The following is a 21,718-nucleotide window of genomic DNA, read 5'->3' on the forward strand; positions in this document are numbered from 1 at the left end:
GCTAGAGTGAGGGAAAAAGCACTGCATCAAAAGGCAGTAGACTTGATTTCCAGACTTGGCTGTGCCACTAATTCTACGTGTAATCTTACAGATCATAGATTTAGAGCTGGAAAGGACTTCAATGATTATCTATTCTGGGCAGTGTTACAAAGAAGATAGAACACCAGAGTGCTTACTGGAGTCAGGAAGACCTTCATTTGAATCTTTCCTGTGACCCTGGGCAAATATCTGAGCCTCTGTTTCTTTTGTTGTAAAATTGAGATAATACTAACCCTTATCATAACCACTAGCCAAGAAAGCCCTCTCTGTAGGTGGTCTTACACTTCCACCTAGCCAGCTGCCAACAGTTGTGAGGATCAAAGGAGATGGTTTGAGTGTGTGTGTGTGTGTGTGTGTGTGTGTGTAAAGTACTTCGAAAATCTTAAAGCACTATGTCAATGGGAACAAAACAAATCATATTCTTCCCCCATTTTATAGATCAGAAAAATGAGGCCCAGGGAGGTAAAGGTTTTGTCCAAGGTTCCAAAGGTAGATAAACAGCAGAGCTGGATTCATACCCTGGTCCTCTGATTCTAAAGTCAGCCTTTTTTCTACTGTACCATATAGTGCCTTGGGTAGGCAGATTTAAAATATCCACTATGTGCCAGGCACTTAGTAGGGAACTGGGGATCCAAAGGCAAAAAGCAGACCAAACTCCTACCCTCAAGGATGCAAATTCTAATGGGGAAACTACATGTGCATAAATATATAACATACATGCAAAGCACAATAAAGGTGATTATTGGAGGGGAAGGCACTAGAAGCTAGAGAGACAAGGGTTCTTGCAGAACATGGCACTTCAGCTACATTTTGAAAGAAGCCAGGGATTCCAAGAGGCAGAGGTGAGGAGGGAGGGAATTCCAGGTATAGGGGATGGCCAGTGCAAAAGTGTGGAGACAGAAAATAGAGGTTTGTGTGTAAGGAAAAACAAAGTAAGCCAATATGGCTAGACTGTACCAGGAGCATTATGTAAGGAGGCTGGAAAGGGTACATTGTGAAGAGCCTTAAGTGCCAGACAGAAGAGTTTGTGTTTGGACCTAGAGTTAATAGGGAGCCACAAGAATTTATTGATTTGGGTAGTGATATGGTCAAACTAGCATTTTAGGAAAATCCCTTTGGTGACTGTATGGGGGATGGCTTGGAGTATTGAGGGACTTGAGGGAAGGAGACGGATTAGGAGCCTACTGCAATAATCTGGGCAAGAGGTGATAAGGACATGCACTAGGCTAGTAACTGTAGGGATGGAAAGGACAGGCTAGATGCAAGAGGTATTGTAGAGATAGAAATGGCTATATCTCTAATATGGCTAATTTCTTATAACTCACCTCATAGCTAATAAATAACAGGTCAATGCAATTATATTTTCACAATGACTTTTGCATGTCTTCTCTCCATTTCCAGTGCTACCACCTTAGTGAAGGCTATCATTATTACTATCTCCCTTGACTGTTGCAATCACCTATTAACACACCTTCCCAACTTCCATTCTCTTTACCCTCCAGACTACAGGGTGTTCCTAAAGTCTGGACACATGGGCAAAAATGCATATTTTCAAGAAATGAAATGAATGAAATTTTTGACATTTTATTTAATTGGAATATTAACAAATAACATCTTCAGTATGATTTCCGTCATTTGTGATGCAAAGGTTGATGCATTTTGCAAGATTCACATGAACTCGATGCAATAACTCCACATTGCTGTCAATTTTAGCACATTCACTCTTCATGCGTTCAATCAAGTGTGTTTTCATCTGTGATTTTCATTGAGTACACCTTCTCCTTTAGCATATACCAGAAAAAGAAGTCAAGGGGGGTAAGGTCCATTAATATTCCAAATATGCATCTTTGCCTATGTGTCCAGACTTTAGGGACACCCTGTATCATTTGTACTTCTGCTAGATTAATCTTCCTAGTACATGGATCTGGTCATGTTACTCTTTTTTTCTGTGACTCTGCTGTATCTTGAATAAAGTTTAGACTCCCCAGCCTGGCATTCAAAGTATTTCACAACCTAGCACCAACTCTGCTTCTATAGATAGGCTCATCTCAAATTCCTTTTCTGCACTCACCATGTTCTAGCCAAACTGAAACTATTTTCCATCCATAAAACATACCTTCCTGCCTTCGTGTTTTTGCTTACTCCATTTCCTATATCTAGATCATTCTCTTTTATTCTTCCTGTTGAATTCCTGGCTAGCTTTTAAAGCAAATGCCACATGCTAAATGAAGTCTTCTCCATTTTTCCTCATCAGGGAAATGCTGTAACCAGCTTAAACCAGCTGATAAGAGCTGATTGTTAAATTTAAAGTGTGAGCATTTGTCCTCTGGAAATCTGCAAACCTACCAATTCAGGGCTTGATTTTATTGTTTTGTTGTCTAGATTTAAGAAAGTGATGGAGATAATGTTAATAATTCCAATTAAGCCTACAAATGTGTTATGAGTACATTTTCTCTCCGAGACTCAATTTTTAAACATTTGCCAGCACATCCCAGTTCATTGGTAGTGATCACTACCTTTGGCCCTTATACATCACTGCGTTGTACTTTTCTAATGTGTGTCTCATATATTGTGTATTATAACTTTTGGTATAAGTTTTCATGCCTTGTATAATTTTTTATAGCTCTCTTAGCATCTGATACAGTGCTTTGTATGAAGTAGGTGCTCAGTAAATGTTAAATTGTTTTTCTCATTGATTTGAAATCTAGTGCTCTGAATCTTTTGGTTACTTTCAAGAGGTTTAATTTTTCTAGTTCTGGAGGATATCACTTAGCTTTTTCTGAAATCACTATATTTGGGAACCATATTTGATCTCCATTTTTAGAATTCCTGAAGATATGCAGATGCTTCTTTCTTTTAAATGTTTAATTTTTGCATCCCTAATGCCTGATATAATTCTTGGCACATGGCAGGTCTTCATAAATGTTTGTCGATTAATTGATTTTCCCTCTTTATCTCCCAAACAGATTCCTGTTTTGTTGGTGATCATCCAAAAATACAAATTAAGAACTCAACTTTCTGTATGACTGCCTATCCAAACTTGACAATGGTTAACTTCACCAGCCAAGCCAACAAGACATTCGTCAGTGGGAGTGAAGAGTATTTCAAGTAAGAAGGAAGTTTCTTAGAGGACTCTCAATTTTTTTTCCCCAAAGAAAACATGTGAAATCAATTGATGAACATATAGCAGTCCTAAATCAGAGTTAGCCAGCATCCCTAGTCTGCATATCAGAGGACAGAGTCCCATGACCGATTTGTGACATCTTCCATACCTTCCTTATTGAAGTGGAAAATGCTGGTTTTTCTCTCTGGCATGCTGCCTGGAGGCTTCTTTACTTTGCTAAAGTGCCCTGTAGACCTAGAAAAAGAGAGTCAGGTTGAATAACAATGATTAATGAGTAAAGTGACGTATTCCTCCAAATACCTTCATACATACGTACAAAACTAGTTCAGGGTCAGCACCCATTCAAAACCTCAGCTCGTAAACCCCTACTGATGTGTTTACCTTTGCTAAGACAACCAGGGAAGATGCATTAATTCAAAACAAAAGACAAATCATACAGTATAGTGAATTGGATATCAAAAGAACATTCTGTCTATACCCACTGGGTTATACTCTCCCATACGTTACTATATCACCAGCATAGGACATTCATTCATACAAAACTATGGAATGTTAATCCAGGGGGCACATGTGAAGGGGCCTCACACACAAAGCACATTTGTAGCTATGTTTAGGGTACACACCTCTGATACTAACGAGTGATGTTGTTCCCTGGTGACATCATCATGCTGCTGTTGGCTGAGTACTGTGTTCTATGTGCTGGGTGTCTTTTGCTGGTCATTCGCTGCAGTGCTTCCTAAATTTCTCTCTGCTGCCATCTTCTGGGTTGCAGTAGCTAGTACACTTAAGGTCTTTTGAAACCACTGTGACCATCCACGGTCTTAAGGTCATGGGTAATGTAGTCTAGCCTCAGAATCAGTACTAAAACAGCAGAAGACCTCAAGTCACTCCTTTGTCAAGGTTACTGTATCTGGTGTTACCTAGATTTGGGGTTGGAATATCCCTTTCAACTCCTCTCTAATACCCAGATTGACACTCTGGATCCCTTCAAACCATTTTTGGGACTTGACTCAAAATAAGCCACCAAAGAATTACTAATGTGTCTCATGTGAGGAGGTCCTGGTGTGTGTGGGAATAAGGTTTCTGGTTGAAATGCAAATAAATTTGAGGTCAAGAGTAAGAGGACTAGGTAAGGCTTGAGACAGTTATAAGTGGTGCTAGTAAAAGTTCAACAACCTATTTCCTCCCAACCCCCTCCCCACCAAATGTAGGCAGGATGAATTTAAATTTAATTGGCATCATTAACATTTTCTCCATTACTTTCTTAAGTCAAGAAACAATAAACAAACCAATAAATTTAGCCCCGATTTGTAGTTTTGCAGCTTTTCAAGGCATAAGGCTATAGGCCACTTCTTTACATATTTGGTTCTCCGTTGCTGCCTTTATTACACGTATCTGCCAAAAATAACATACCTTACTGATCTCCCAAGAGCTGCAACGATTGGTAATACTACCTTTGTTAATCATGGTGATGATAATAATATTACTAGAAGAAAAAATTTTATGAACTCAACCAGAGCTTTCAATTAATTGGAATTTTTGCCTCAGAAAAAAAGAGGAAAATGACAAGAAAATAAGCTTTATTTCTAATATACTTAAGTATTGACCTGGGTATGTTCTGGGGTCCACACATTTCACCTCCCTACAACTATATACACCTATGTCACTGGAAAGCAAGAACTGAGAGATTTGTAGTCCTCAGCCATTAAATAAAAATTAAATTATGTTCTCTAGACTGTACTTATGAAGGCATATGGTTTTGAATAGATTTGTACACAGAAATGCTTATTAAAATCTGGGAGTGGGTAGGGAAGAAGATTAACTAACCCAACAAATACAAATACATGTTAAGTACTTACTATGTTCAAAGTATTTTAGATACAAAAACAATTGAAAAAAATTCTTGTCTTCAAGAAACTTCTATTCTACAGTTAATTTTGCTGTTATGTTTTACTGTTAGATTTGATTATTAAGATATCCTGAGTGTCTCTAGCATGGGTAAAACCAAAACCAAGGAAGTGTACCTGCTTTGTGTAGCATGGGCTCAAATCACTGAATCCTGCCTATCCATGAATCTAATCTAAAGTCCTCTGCCCTGCTCAGGGACTCAGGGAATGATCAGTGTAGTCCTGTTGAAAACCCTCTCTGCTGGTTGACTGCAGCCTAACTTACTGTCACTGTCTTTTTGACTCTCAGGTATTTTGTGTTGAAGATTTCTGCAGGGATTGAATATCCTGGTGAGATCAGGTGGCCACTAGTCGTATGTCTCTTCCTGGCTTGGGTGATTGTATATGCATCCCTTGCTAAAGGCATCAAGACATCAGGCAAAGTAAGAGTTTCTCCTTACTTACTAAAGAAAAACTTCCAACCCGCTTTCCAGGTGGCAAGGCATCAAACTATAGTTGTTAACAAAAGCAGTGCTCTGGGGTGTGATTGGTTACCTGGAGGTCATTGGAAGGCAACATGAATCTTATTTTTTAAAATTTTTGTTTATTTGTTTATGTTTTACAAATCCTATTTTTACCCAGAAATAATGCCAATGAAGAAGGTAGAGTGGCCCCTCACCCCTTCCAACTCTACTTTGGTTTCACCTTTCCCTACAGTCCTGGCCTGTGATCTCTTGATCTCAGCTTGCAAGTTAGCCAATCCTCACCAAGCGTTAATTGACAACTTTGATGTTAGCTGGTTAGATACAATACCTCCCAGAGGTGGTGGTATTTTACAGGGGAGACCAAAATTCCTTTAAGAGCCAAGGACATATAAATAGAATGGTGGATTTTGAATGGCAGGGTACTTATTTTTGAATGGGGATCCTTGGCTTCCTGTTTCTAAATTTCTGCCCCTTATCTGAAGCATCCTGTTAGGGCAAGAATTCTTAATGTTTTTGTGTCATAGTCCCCTTTGGCAGTCTTGTGAAGTCTATGGGCTTCTCATAATAATATTTGTTGCCTACATTAATAACTAAGGGAACTTCTAAATTTCAGTTAGAACTTAGTATAAAGATTTATTTATCCCATCCGAGTTCCCAGATCCCCTGAAATCTATCCATGAACCTCTTGGGAGAACCTTGGGCCAGAGGTTAACTGCTTTCAAGTGTGGCTATATTAAAATAAGTGAACAAACAACTCTAGGAAAAAATCAGGCAAAATTGTGAGGTCTTTCTTTGGCACCTTCTGTCTCTTGGTACTCCAGGGAACTCTAGCCTGCTTTTGACTCCACATTACCTTGGGCCCACTTTACTAACTTCTGCTACTTGAGGGCTTGCTGATGCACCGTTTCCTTCCAATTGTAAAGACTTGACGAACCTTCCAAGGTGTTAGTGAACTTATTTTCCTTGCCCCAGGTTTTTATGGCTTTAAGGAGCCTCAGAGATCCTGCAATTCATTTCCTTCATTTTAAAGATAAACCAACAGAGGCCTGGAGGTGGGAAATGACATACTGGGTCAACTAGCTAGTTCCTGGCATAAATGGGGCTAGACTCCAGGTCTCCTGATCCTCTGCCTAATTTGCTTTTATACTGCCCCTAAGTGGTAGTGTTAGGATATGAGAAGACTTGAATCCTCAGCCTTCAATTGGGTCAGTTCCCACAGAGAACAGAAGATTCATTTGAGATTCTGGGCTCCCTCTTTGGATTTAAGTTGAGTAAACACTGTCCATGTTTCTATAACCTCTTTAGGGATCATTGGATCCCAGCTTTTAGCCAAGTGACTTTCCAGTAGAAGTGTACGAGGACTTTGCTCACTGGTAATTACTCCAAAAAAGACTCATTGGCTTAGGGGAGGTGTAAATGGAAGGAGAGGAGCTTCTAGGGCATGACTATTTGACTGAGAAGAGGAGAATAATGAGTGTGTCTTGAATGATCCATAAACTGAAGGACATTGATTTATCTAGAAAGTGCTATCCTTAGTAGTGGAAAAGGAGAAATTCGAAATTGGCAGAAAATGGAAATTTGCCAAATTCTCATTTGACTGTAAGTCAAAAGAATGCTAGACTTGGAGTGAGGGGAAACTAGATTCTTGTCCTTTCTCTGTCACTAACCCTTTGACCTTGGTCCAATCCCACACTCCTTTTAGCCCCCAGTTTCTTCATGTGTAAAATACAGGAATTGGATTAGTTGATATTAAAGGATCTTCCGTCTTTGATATCTTATGATTTTATCTAGAAGGGTGTCATACCCCTTTCTTCCCACCACCTTGGAATATGGTCAGGACTCTTGAGTTCTATGTAGTTTCTGAAATTAGTGCTTCAGGGGCCATAGTTAATGGAACTGTGTAGATAACTGTTTTATTTCAGAGCAGTTAACTTGTGGCTCCGCCTGTCTGGGAAGGATTTCCAAACAGGGATCGACAATCAATTACTTTAAGGGGAAATATTTAAAAGAAGTGACAAATCACCATCCATTATCTTGGCCAAGGTTGCAAAGGCCCTAATCATGATGCAGTACCTGAGAACAGAGGTGAATGACCTGCTTAACTTTGCTGGAATATTTGGTGATTGAAATCCCATGAACAATGTCACTGCAAAATGATAGAGACATATGAGTTCTTTTTTCTCTGTGTGAGGATGAGTCTGCTTTCTCCTGGAAGTCTTTAAGAAGATTGAGAACACTTGGTCACTGTTCTTTGTAGAATAGTTCTACAATAAAAAAAAACAGATGAACACTAATTTGGGTTTAAAAACAAGAGAAACAAATACCCAACTTTTATTGATGTCCTTTGATCTTAAAATTGTTATTTTCCAATATGTCCTCTAACACTCAACCCTTTCTCATCACAAAGAAAAACCGGGGACAGTGGAAAGAGGTTTGAATTTGGAGTCACAAGACCTTAGTTGGAATCTTGGTTCTACCATTTATTACATGTTTGGACATGACTTTGGGTAAATCACATACCCTCTCTGGGCCTCAATTTTCTTGTCTGTAAAATGAATAAGTTGGATTAGATGATCTTTATGATCTTTTCTAGTTCTAGATAAATAATCCTAGAATCAATTGACAAAGCAGCCACCTTGTAACATGTAACAACTGTAGCCTACCACTCTTCTGAAAGGAGAAGAAAGACTTCATGTAGTCTTGTGGATAGAGCTTGGTCATCACAAGGAATCCAAGGTCTACAGCTGTCTGCCGTTGCTTTTATTTACATCATTGAAGTCACTGCATGCACTATTTTTCTGATTCTCCTTATTTCAATCTGCATCAGTTTATTCTCATCTCTAAGAACTCTATAGGATCCTAGATCTAGAGATCTATGGGACCTCAGGAGCTAGCTAGTCTAGTCCATTTTCCTTATTTTACAGATGAAGAAATTGAGGATTAAGATTGTTAAGTGACTTGAACATGGTCACGCAGGTCACACATTAGCATGGGGCAAGGGATTTGAACCCAGCTTCTCCAGGGTCAAAAAGCAGTACTCTTTCCACCATAGCCAACTGCCTCTTCTGACTGTTGGCAAATAGTAAACTAGGTAATACTATATGGAGTATACCAACGCCCAGCCCTTCTGCTCCCATTTCTCTCCTCCCTGTGAACTGCCACATGCCAAGACTCTCTTTTGATCCTTGCCAAAATTTGCTCTTGGATTTGTCATTCATCCTGAAGTATCATCAGGTGTTACCTCTGCCAGTGGGTAGAGGTACAGTTTTTGCATTTTAGCAGATACCAGGAACTGAAAGGGTTAAGTAGCAGTGGCTAAATTTCAGACTTCAGTTAGTGAGTCAGAGGGGACATTTTGGAAATGGTCCCTTTTTATGGCCCCTGAGATAGGTCCTTATTTGCTCTGTCTATTAGAATAGGTTGAACCTGAAGTCTCTCCTCAACCTTCTCTGTTCCAGGCTAGACTGACAGTTCTTAGGCTTTGGTTTTCCAGCTCTTTAATCATTTTTGGTGCATCATTAACCCTTCTCTTCCTCATGCCCCTCTCAAGTTGTCCAGTCCTGAGTCAGATACAATACAATGGTGAAGGGCTGATTGGAGACGGATATAGTGGGAAGTTTGCCTTATCATTTCCAACTGGTCAAATCCTGTTTATACTTCACAATAGCATGTTTACTTTGAAATAAATAAATAAAGCTCCCTGTTACTGCATTGCTGACTCATGGTCCATTTTTGAATGTTATTTTTTTTTTTTCTGCTGCACTAGGATATAACTGTGTTCTTCCCCAGCTTATATTTATTAAGAAATCAGAATGAGGCTGGGAAATTGTTGGCTGGAGTTCCCAAAGCATTATCATCTTTTCAGTCAGATTGACAAAGAAAGAATCTTCTTTCTTCACTTTGACACTACAAGAAAAAAGACCCCTAGTTCTTAGTAGTAAATAGAGTACCAGATCTCTTAGGGATGGATGTAACAAACCACTGCCTTTTCTAAAAGCCAATACAGACATCAAATGCATACTCATTCCTTTATTCTTTCTTGCCCCTTCTACCTTTTAGGCATCTATTTTCTGAACCCTAAGCCTGCTGCTATTTAGAGCTGCAGTGAGTGTAAGTGAGAATGGAGAGTGTCTTTTGGTGGGTAGGCTGGGTGTCTGAGTTCTGTAGGTGCTGTGGGGGTGAGGATCTTCCCTCCCCTGGTGACCATTACTCCTTCTGGTTATATCACTGTTAAGTAGATTCTCTGTTAGTGTGGTGACAATATCCATGCCTCTTTCATATCCATGTCATTGGGATTGCTGATAGACTGTGGATTGAGCCTCTTTTCCCCTTTACTGAATGTGCACAACAAAGATAAATTTCCTCTTCTGTTTAAATATTCCTGATCATCAGTTATCTGAACACATGCAGGAGTTCTTTTCTCTAGAACAGTGATTCTTTAATTTTTGGTGTCACAGACCTGTTTAGTAGTTTGCTGAAGCCTATGGAACCCTTCTCAAAATAATGTTTTTAAATCCGCAAAATAAAATGCATAAGATTACAAAGAAAGCCAAAATTTAGCCAGAATTTATATGTGGTTTCATTCCCATCCTAGTTCACTGACACCCTTGAACTCTTTCCACGGACACTTTTGGGTATGGCAGATGTCAAATTAAGAAGCCCTGCTCTAGAACGTTTGAGTAGTCCAAGTCTCTCTCTTCTCCCCAACATCAGCTCCAGCAGGACCTGCTAACAGTAGACCTGCTATCTTGACAGCTTGTCCACCTGTGCCTCTAGATCATTTTTGGCTGTGTCAGTGTGCCATCATGTGCACCAAAGTCTCGACCCATTTCACTCAAAGTAAGATTGTTCGTTGGTCTTTCTAGGTGGTGTACTTTACTGCTACATTTCCTTATGTTGTGCTTGTGATCCTACTCATCCGAGGAGTTACCTTGCCAGGAGCCGGAGCGGGAATTTGGTATTTCATTACACCTAAGTGGGAGAAACTAACCGATGCTACAGTAAGTTCATGATTTCACATTATAATGCTCTAGTGAAAGGTGATGCGGGACAGTGGGTAATATACAGGACTTGAAGTCAGGACCTCCTGGTGCTGCCTCTGTCATTACTAGACACGTGATCCTGAGGCACCTCAAGGTGCCTCAAGAAAATCCTTAGGACTTTAAGTTATTATAGTGGAAAGGTTGCTATCAGTGTTGGTGGAGAGTATAATTTAGTAGGGTAAACAATAAGCCAGATGATGAAGTATCTAAGAGTGCTAGACTTGGAGTCAGGAAGAGCTGAGTTCAGATCCCATCTTAGCTATGTAAACCTGGGCAAGTCACTTAACTTTTTTCTGCTGCAGTTCCCTCAATTGTGAAGCGGTGATGGGCAGTTAGGGTGCTGGGCTTGGAGTCAGGAAGATTCATCTTCCTGAGTTCAAATCCAGCCTCAGACACTTACTAGCTCTGTGACCCTGGGCAAGTCACTTAATCCTGTTTGTCTCAGTTTCCTTATCTGTAAAATGAGGTGGAGAAGGAAATGGTGAACCACTGCAGTATCTTTGCCAAGAAAACTCCAAATGGGTTCACAACTGAAAAATGGCTGAACAACAACCACAAAAGTGGTGATAATAACAGTACCTATCTCTAAAGGTTGTGGAGAGGATTAAAGGAGATAACCAGTGAAATGCTTCACAAATCTTAAAGTGCCATATAAACGACCAGCTATTTAGACTTATTTCCTACATATGATGGATTGGACAGATGTGCAGGAAGAACAAACATAGTATCCGTTCCCCAATATCTCTTTCCTTCCCACCACAGTCTGGGTGATCTGTTGGGTTTGGTCTGCTGGGGAGACTGTGGATTGTGGACCTCCTTTCTTGAGAGCAAAGACAGGTTCATTCTTGTCACTGTAACTTCAGTGTCCAACATACTCCCTGGCACACAACTGGTGCTTAATATTTCACTTTGGCCGATCTCTTCCTTACACTTTTATGTAACCCTGGAAACAGATTTATACATTTAGGAAATTTTAATTTAAAAATGAATTAAAACAAATAAGAAAAGTGTATTTAGTGTTTTCCAGATTGCCTTGGACAGTTGTCCAAATCTCCTGCCTCATATGTGGTCATGTGATAGTGTTAAAATGAAAATGGAATTCCCTTGATAATATTTAGGCTGTCTCATGATGTCAGTGTGGTAATAATGATTATGTCTATGAAGCCAAGTTACACAGGTTGGAAATTAACTGTACCCAGCCAACCATGAAGCAATTATATTTCCAAAGGGACCAGACATGCTAATTACTCCCACCATTCTGAAGTGGGCACAAAACACACCGCCGTTTTTTCTGTCCTAACTTTTCATACTACATCACTGTGTTCCTATTTTAAGAACTCCCAGTGTAAAAACTCAATTATGCAAAAAAAGAAAATAGAAATGAGGATTTAATTGTTTAAATGACAGGAGTTTAGATTAGTCTTAGGTTTCCTTTATATGTAGAGTATATATATGGTAGATGTGCCAGTGACCACTGTAATGCAATGAAAACCATTGCATTTGGATTTAAAGGGAGGACCTGGGTTTGAATTCTTGCTTGGTTACCTGTCCACCTCAGGCAAATTACCTTATGGATTATCTGTAAAATTAGAGGCCTGGACTTCATGATCTTGAAGTTCTCCTCTAGCTCTAGTTCTAGGCTCCTATGATCCTTGCGGACTGCGGCTATGAGGATAGTACCTTTGGGTATAAGCCTTGCTTGGCAGATTTGCTTCAGCAGCTGACATAGAGGTGAACCACCCACGTAGCCACTGCTCTTGGCACAGAAGAAGCACTCTGAAGAGGCGTTGTCAGCAGGAAGGCTATGATGCACCATTCACCTGTCAGCTGACACTACGTACCTACTTGATGGGTTGCTCTCATTGGCCTTGAATTTGGGCTGGGCTTTTGCATTGTTGGCATCTGGCAAGAGTCTATGATCCAAAGGACACCGTCCCTGTAGTTGTACGTGACCACCTCCTACTGCTTCCTTTGTTGTGAATTTCTGGTACTCTGCCCAGGGTCAGGGGACTCAGTCATTGAGCCAGGACAGGATTATCTTTCCTGTGCCCCTGGAGATTGGGGTTTTATTGTGCAGTACATCTGGCATTGCTAGTCACTATCCTTGTCATATTTAATAAAAAGGATCAGGCACTGGGCAAGTCCCATTCTCATCCTGGCAGATATGTGCCCCAGAATGCATTGAAGTGCTAGACAACGGTTTTCAGAATGGACAAGACAATCTATCCCCAAGTTTGATCTCTCTCTAATGATTGAAAAAGCATCTATTAAGAATTTACTGTGTGCTAAAACCTGTGCCAAATTCTAGGGATTCAGATACAAGACAGACAGTCTCTGCTCTCAAGGAGCTTACATTGTAATTGGGGAATAAAATGCATGTGCGAGCACGTGCATGCATACACACACACACACACACACACACACACGCACGCACGCACGCGCACGCACGCACGCACGCACACAGAAGATTCAGCTGCCATGTGGATGAAAGGACCCAGTAGTCCTTAGGGTTCAGTGGTGGTGCAGATGGTAAGACCCAGGGGTCTTTGAGGTACATTAGCAGGTCAGTTCTAGAAAAGCTTGACTTTGGTGACTCCCTGCTCATCCAGGCAGGGTGGCTGCACTGTCTTGTTAGTCCAAGGGGTGTGGTTAAGGAGCCTCCGATGTCATAGCCTCTTGGATTTAGAGTTGGAAGGGGCTTGAGAGGTCATTGAGTTAGAACTTTACATTTCACCAGTGAGGAAACTGAGATTTAGAGAGAAGTGAAGTGACTTTGTCCATTATTAATTCACACACTCTTGTCTGAGGTAGCACAATCTAAGACTCTGTCTTCACTTGTGAACAGGCAAACAAACCAACAATTGCAGCATGCATGGAGGTACACTTACAGATGTGACTTAATAGTAACAACTTTATAAGTGTGTTTAATATATATATATATAGTATATATATGATACATATATAATGTATGCATCCATATACATACATGCATGCATCTAACCATATATATGTATATATGTACATGTGTGTATGTATGTGTGTGTGTATGTGTCACACACTACACTTGTGGCAGTCTTCAGATCTGTCTCACTGCTATCCTTCCAATGCTTTATGAAGGTGGTTAAAAGCTATACCTTAAGGGGGCAAGGATGTTGTTAGCCACAGTATAGTGAGAAGGCAGAAAGTAATCATTGAGCAGAGCTCAATCACAGAAAGATCTGTGATATCCTCAATATGGGAACCCCCTAGTATGGGCATTCTATGCTATCAACATGCTTTGCAACTAATCTATAATTTAGGTGGGTAAGTCCTAGGGATTTGTTTGAACCATAATACTTTTTCATTCATTCATTCATTCATTCATTCATTCATTCATTCATTTATTCATTCATTCATAGTGAGTAGGAGATTCTTACCCTAAGTCACAGAGTTAGTATGTGTCAGAGGGAGGATTTGACTCTTAGGTCTCCCTGACTCCAAGCCAGTGCCTTATCCACTATACATTATAGTCTCTCTACAAGGTAGAGATAAGGAAAATTATTACTGAGGACCAAACTCTGTAGTGAGACCATTGAGTAGAAAGGTGGCTGTGCAAGAAAGAAAGCATTTACCTGTGTTGGACTCTATTATATGGCATATTTGATGGATTTCTCTACCCCAGATGACAGAGCAAAACAAAAATGGGAAGCTTATTTATGATCTGAGGAGTAGAACTTTGTTCATTGCATAGAAGTAATTGGGATCTCCCAGATGATTTAGCCCAACCCTCTATCTTAAGTTTTAAGCAGGAGAAATCTGTTAGGAACATCCCTAAGTCAATAATAACTGCTTTACTCTATACTTTGGTTTACACATTTGTAGACAGATTTTGTGAAGGCTGTATATTTCTCGAAGTAATAAGCAAATATATTTACTAAATTATGGGATTTCATCCTGTAGACCTTAGGAAAAACTCTTAGCAAAGACAGTTGACTTAGGTTCTTTGTTATCAGGTATCATATGATATGAGTTAGTCCATTGGGAGTCATTCTCTGTGCAGAATTTAGTTATTATTTCCCAGATCAACTTCTGTCTCATTGGATTCACTCATAAACCAATGCATTTGACTCATGCTGAGCTTCCCAAACTCTGCCTGGCACTTGGTACAATTCCTTTAGGATTTTGTGAAACTGGGAAAGTTGCCCTTACTAATTCCACTGAAGTTTTCCCTTAAAGTTAACCTGTAATTTCTTTTGTTTTGTTTCACAGGTTTGGAAAGATGCTGCAACTCAGATATTCTTCTCTTTATCTGCTGCATGGGGAGGTCTGATTACTCTTTCTTCTTACAACAAATTCCACAACAACTGCTACAGGTAGGTTGGAACCTGGCTCTGGTTAAGGTGGAAGTGGAAAGGTGAGGAAGTTGAGGGGGTGGAGCCCTAGGCTTGTACTCAGAGTCCTGGGGTCAGGGTTGGTGAATCAATCCCTGACTCTTAAACTGACTGAAGAGCTAGTGGCTTTCCTAGGGCCAAGGAGGTAGTCAATGGTGGGTCAGGATTACCATAAGCTCCTGCAGGTTTTCTCCTAGAAGTCCCCTTCTCTCCACTCACACAGCTGTTACTCTGATATAGGTCCTCATCACCCTAGACCTGGATTATTACAATAGCCTTTGGTTTTTATATCTATCACTACCAGATATACCCATTGGCCCCTAACATGAGTGTTCCCTTGTAACAAAGAAAAATATTTAAGTCAAGCCAACACATGGCTCGTGGCAGTCTACAGATTTTACTCATTGCTATCCTTCCAATATTTTATGAGGGTGGTTAAAAGTCACATTAAGGGGGCAAGAGATATTGTTAGCCACATTATATTGAGATGGAAGACAGAATCTGTCCGATAGTATATTCAACATTCTGTACCCTTAGATCACCAACTCTCCAACCCAAAGAAGGAGGATTCTTTTAGACTAGTCATTCAGCAGCATTTATTGGCAGCCTCTTATAGGTAGAGTTCTTTGCTAGGGGCTATTGGGAAATACCAAGAAATTTAGGACAGTTTAGATAGGGAGGAAAAACCTGCCTACCTGAAAAGTATCTGAGAACATCAGGCATTGCTGTTTATGAAAGGTGCCAAAGTGGTATAGAGAGTAAGAGTTATCAGAATTTAGAGGAAGAAATCACTTTTGGCTAAGGTCTTTGGTAAAGTTTTCCTGAATGAGCTGGGATTATTTCTAGTCTTTGAAGGATAGGAAGAATTTCAGCAACTCAAAGGAATGGTTAGAGGATTCCAGATTGGGAAAAAAGTATAAGTGAAAACTTCAAGGCAGGAAAGCCCAAGAAATGTTTGGAAAACAATCAATAGGTACATTAAACAGGAGTGGAGGTATTTATAGGAGAGAAGAACAAAATAAATTAGAAAGATAAATTGAGGCTTCATTAAAAAAGACCTTAAATGCCTGGCCAAGATGTTTGGACAAATAATGCTATAATTACTTGTTAATGAAGGATTTGAAAATTTGTAGGCACATGGAAAATGCAGAGGAATGCAGGATCTCTGTCACTTAGGAAAGACTTCCAGCTAGTGCAGGTTGGACAAACCTATTCACTTGGGGAAACAGTGGGCTTCTACAAAGATGATGTTTGGGAAGTAAGTGAAATTTCCATTCAGCTCCTCTCACCTCCTGTCTCTGGCTCTTCTTCTACCTTTCAATACCCAGATCCCCTAAGCTAAGACTGGCTATTCAGTTTCCAGTGCAGTGCCCCAACCAAGCTTCCTGTCTCCAGCACTACTTATCCTCCAATCCTTTGCTACAGTCTCTTTCCCTCAAGGGTATCCCCGTTCTGTATCTCTTCCCCTCAGGGTTCTGCTCTGCTCTCCTCTGATAAACAAATCATGGCAAACACCGTAATGGGTGACAAAAGACTGCCCTATTGTCCATCCCAGGGAATACAGTCACATTTAAACTGACTTTCCAGAGACAGTGTCTCCACATAAAGATACTGGGGCAGATTTTTGGGTTGAGGTACTCTTGTACATCCCTCAAATTACATGATAAGATTGTATGTGGGCCCCACTATTATGAGTAGGCTATAGAGAAGAAACCTATGTATAATAAGGATGGATTAATGTTCAACAATTGAATAGTGACAGACATTTATTAGATGCCTACTATGCTAGGTGCTGGGGATAAAGGTACAATGAATGACATAATCTTTACTTGCAAGTCAACAGCAGTAGCCTTGAAACCATGGGCCATGCCCATGCCCACATAGTAAATATAACATGATGGCTCTTGTCTCTTCTCTCCAGAGACACACTCATTGTCACCTGTACCAACAGCGCCACAAGTATCTTTGCAGGCTTTGTCATCTTCTCTGTCATTGGCTTCATGGCAAACGAGCGCAAAGTAAACATTGAGAATGTGGCTGACCAAGGTAATGTATACAACCTATATTTGCATAGTGCTTTAGGGTCGACACCACACATGTCACTACAACTCAACTGAAACCTCATTGGGTCATGTTCCCTTCCCTGCTCTGCCTGGTATTCGGGTCTTCAACATGTGACTGATTCCTGTTAAGAATGGGGATGGGGTGGGGACAGAGTAAATCAGACCCATGGATCAGACAGTGGAAGCTGGATGACTTTTGTTGGTTTCTCTGGTGTTTTCTGAGTCTTAGAAACTATTAAAGGGGATGCTTTGAAATATTCCTTCTCTCCACTACCATTCTTATTTTTTTTCATTAATTTCAAATCAGAGCAAATAAGTTGTGAGGTCTACTTTAGTAGAAAGGGAATTATTTATTAGACTAAATTGATGATTATCAAAGCCATGTCAGGCACAGCCATTTGGGTAATGACATTAGGAGAGTTTGTGGAATTCTAATAATAACATGAATGCAGATATCTTACTCTTATAAAGAATTCTTACTTCCAAAACACTTTTACGAATTTTATCTCAAATCTATACTTAGCAAAATGTGTCCATAACCTTTTCTTCCCTTTGGGGGAAGGGAGGAGAGAAGAAGTTAGGGACAGGGGGAGAGATGGTATGGGGAATCCATTTCATGATGATGAGAGCACCGAAGCACGCACCTCAGTTCTCATTCTAGCTGTCACTGCGTTGGTGACCCTGGTAAAAATTATTTGATCTCTCTGGGCCTCAATTTCCATTTCTATAAAAGAATTTGACTGATGATCTCCAAGCTGTCTTTTGGCCTTCAAATTCTATGATTATGTTTCTATGAGAGATTTTCCTTTCTACTCTGTGTCTCCCATATATCTAGTACAGTGTCTTGCGGATTTTTTTTTGGTTTGCAGTTAGGACCTGTGGTTTTGTCTCTTTAGGAAACTACCGCTAGAGGGACATATCTAATTTATAGTTTTACAGAGTTGCCTGGCACACTGAGAGAAAGGTCTTTCCCAGGGTCATGTGGCTTGTATTTGTCAGTAGTAGGACTTGAATCTGTGTCTTCTTAACTCCAGAACTTGTATTCTTTCTACTACCCCAAGGTCTGTCTCCTTTTGTAGTCAATCAGTGTTGGTAACAGACTAGTAACAGCCTCATTGAGTACAGCTGAACCAGATTAAAATGTAGTTGTGCATAGAGCACCAGGCTTGGAGTCAGGAAGACTCATCTTCCTGAGTTCAAATCCAGCCTCAGGCACTTACTAGTTGTGTGATTCTTGGCAAGTCACTTCACCCTGTTTGCCTCAGTTGCCTCATCTGTAAAATGAGCTGGAGAAGGAAATGGCAAAATACTCCAGTATCTTTGCCAAGAAAAACCCAAATGAGGTTGTGGAGAGTTGGACATGACTAATGACAAACTGACTAATGAACCTAAGGGGGTGGTTTATCCCATGGGTGAGAGTTTAACAGACAACAATGAAGAGGCAGAGCCTTTTGTTAGTGGTTTTCCTCCGCTACCAGCACCTGCCTCCCCACCCCCCACCTAAATCTGTCTTCCCTAAAACAGTTGTTTGTCCAGGGGTGTGCTTTAGCCCACATGAGCCAGCTTGGGAAAACAGACTGTTATAGTTTCAGTGTGAATATTTACACCTTGGAAAATTGGCAAACCCTACAAATCAGGGCCTGATTTATTATTTTGTTGGTTGTCTAGACTTAATAAAGCGTCAATAATGCAGATCAAACTTAAAATTGTTTAGTGGGTGCCTTTTTCCCCTTTGAGGAGATGGTTGTTAAACATTTACCAGCACACCCTACTTGTGATAATAGGAGTCCTAGTCTTGGAGCTCAAAGGGGCTTTAGAGGTCATCTAGTCCAACTCCTTCATTTTACATGGACAGCAGGGGAAGTGACTTCCCCAAGGTCATGAAGGAAGGAAGTAGCTAGCAAAGCCAGGATTTGAACTCAGGTCATTTGATAACAGATCCTTCAGTGTGAGTCGTATCTACAATAAGGTGGCGGGAACCTGTATGAATGTAGGAAAGTTTCAGGGAATAATGAGTTAAATGTGTGTAAGTATTCAAGTGTCAGTGACCTACAACTTACAGAATATGAGAGGAGAAGCACTGGGAATGGTAGAAGAGAAAGTATGGGAGCTACTTTGAAAAAGGGGAAAATGGTGCATCTGGAAAAATCCTCCAATATAGATAGCTTAGGGAATTCTAATTAATACCTAGGAAATCATGGCCATTGTGAAAGAATCAGCCAGGGTTCTTGGGCATTAATTCTGATCTGATTTGTTTGGCTGACAGAGAGAGGAAAGATTAAATTAATGTTATGGGCTCCACTACCAATAGGAAGAGAGAACTGAAGCTTTGTTCTCCAAAAAAATATAACAAGTCTGGGTTGGAAGTAGGTGTTTAGAAAATGTTAGTAAACCCTGGACTGGGTAACCAATGGAATGGAAAGAGAATGGTCTTGCCATCTGTCTGGGATGTTTTGGCTGCTACCTGGCCTGGAGGGAAGAATTCAGAGTTGGATTATACTAGAAAGTAAGTGCCCAGTAGCCTATGACTTAAATTGTTCTTTTCATCTTTTTCTCAATGAGGGAAATCGGGAGTAGATAGTCAGAATCTTTGGAACTGGGACTAGAACTCAGAGAGCCTGAATGCTAGTCATGAGCGTTCTATATACATAGCACAAGGTATTATGGGCTCTAAGGAGATAATGAGACAGCCATAGAAGGGTTGGCTTCATGTGTACAGGGCCCTTCCCTCATCCAGCACTTGATTGGGGCTCCCCAAGGAAGAAGCAATGGGAAACATGGCTAGAAGTCTTTTTCTGCCATTCCTAGAGAACTTTTGGAAGTAGCAAGTAAATTTTTTGCCATTATCAGTGATACATCTGGTTATGCTGACTGCACTTCATTGCTGCCAAGCCTTGTTCATATGGAATGACTTGTCTGAGCCCAGATCAGAGGGTAGTTTCCTGGAATCAGGTGTATGGCAGTGCACTTCATGGCCAACACCCTGGTGAATGATACCCTCAGAATTTCCTTCATAGTTAGTAGTTCCCTATCAATTCAGTGACCATGAGCAGTGATGCATGCTCAGTGAGAAGCAATATTTCACAAAAGACTTGGTAAGAATTGGGAAGCATCAGGTTTATGTTTAAGAATGAGACACTCCTAGAACTTACTCAGTGTCTCAATAGTTAAGAAAACTCATTCATAAAGCTGGTGCAAGGTTGGTGCTTAATAAATACTTATTGATTGATTTAATTGATTCAAATCAGGACTTTAACTCACTAGAACCCAAGTCTTCTGGCTTCCAGCTCAGTGCTCCACACAATATCATTCTGTTTACTTTACCTGGAAGAGACAAAAAAGACTAATGAAACCATTGTACATATTTGTTCATTGATAAAATGTGCATTTATTAAGCACCTACCACAATTCAGGTACTGGGCTAAGTGTTGAGGATAAAAATGAAATAGTCCCTGCCCCAAAAGAGCTTATGTTCTAGCGGGGTGATGGTGGTGACATTAGCATGACTGAATTGGAAGGAACCTTCTGAGGTTATAGGATATGAGACCAGGGATGCAGAGCTGGAATCTCAAAGGCTTTCTAGTTAGTCAGCCAGTCAATAAGTTAATTCATAAAGTGCTTACTATGTGCCAGGCACTATGCTCAGTGCTGGGGATAAAAAGAACAGCAGTCTCCTTCAAGGAGCTCACATGGGAATTCAGGAGACAACTTGCAAATATCTTGATGTGAAAGATTTATACAGTGTGAGTGGAGGTGTGAGAAATTTTGGAAATGGGAAAGGCTCCTGTAGGCAAATTTCAACTGGTTGTTGAAGGAAGCCAGAGAAGCCAAAAGGTAGAGGTGAGGAGGGATGGTATTCCAGGCATGGGGGACAGCCAGTGAAAAGGTACATAGGTTAGAATTGGAGGCCAATGGCACTGGAATCTGATTCCCTCATTTTATGGATGAGGCAACTGAGGCCCAGAACCTTTTAATGACAATCCCAAGACGACACAGGTAGTTAGAATCAGTGATAGGATTTGAACCCAAAACCTCTCAGTTCAGACCAAGTGCTCTTTCGCCTAGACTGTCTCAGAGCATAACCTGTCCAAAGCAGGATGGATTGATTTCCAGGTTTCCTGGCAACACAGAGTCCTGTCACCTTTGATTGCTAGGATCTTGTTCCCTAAATTCAGTTGCCTTGACTTCATTGTTATGATAATAGAATGGAGTTTCAAGTAATTCAGGCCATTTATTGCTGCCTTCCCCATCTATAGAAATAGGGACTTGACCTGTGATTTCAATGATGAAGAAAATCCCTCTGCCAGTACAGGTGAAGACCATTTTTGCATCTTACATTCTTAGTAAGTTGCCTAAAGCACTGAGAGGTTAAAAGACTTCCCAAGGTCACATAGCCAGTATTTTTCAGAAGAAAGACTTGAACCTAGGTCATCTTGGAACTCCAAGGTCAAATTACTATCATTTATGTCATGTTTCCCTTCTTGGGCATAATTATAGTTTAAAAATCTCATCTCTTTGGGAAAAGCTATGATCTTTCAAATTTAAGCATTGAAAACCTGGATTGTAGAACTAAGATGTTTTAGTAAAGCCATGTGTTCTGGGAAGGAGGGACATCTATAGTAACCTGGAACCTAATGCTGAAAACACTTATTTTTTCCAAAATGGTTGAAATAGAGCTGATTGATGTAAGATGGATGAGCAAATTAAGA

At 40.4% G+C, this 21,718-nt stretch overlaps 1 protein-coding gene across 1 annotated transcript in view; it reads left to right on the forward strand.

Moving 5' to 3' along the window:
- Positions 1-21,718, forward strand: part of SLC6A5 (solute carrier family 6 member 5) — a 65,344-nt gene that overhangs the window by 13,170 nt on the left and 30,456 nt on the right. Inside the window, exons 6-10 of the mRNA XM_036765114.1 lie at positions 3,006-3,147; positions 5,360-5,492; positions 10,400-10,534; positions 14,825-14,928; positions 16,868-16,992. Of these exons, the coding sequence (XP_036621009.1) occupies positions 3,006-3,147; positions 5,360-5,492; positions 10,400-10,534; positions 14,825-14,928; positions 16,868-16,992 (639 nt within the window). The remainder of the gene's footprint in view (positions 1-3,005; positions 3,148-5,359; positions 5,493-10,399; positions 10,535-14,824; positions 14,929-16,867; positions 16,993-21,718) is intronic.

Source organism: Trichosurus vulpecula, chromosome 6, assembly GCF_011100635.1.
Source record: "Trichosurus vulpecula isolate mTriVul1 chromosome 6, mTriVul1.pri, whole genome shotgun sequence".
In the NCBI taxonomy this organism is placed as follows: domain Eukaryota; kingdom Metazoa; phylum Chordata; class Mammalia; order Diprotodontia; family Phalangeridae; genus Trichosurus; species Trichosurus vulpecula.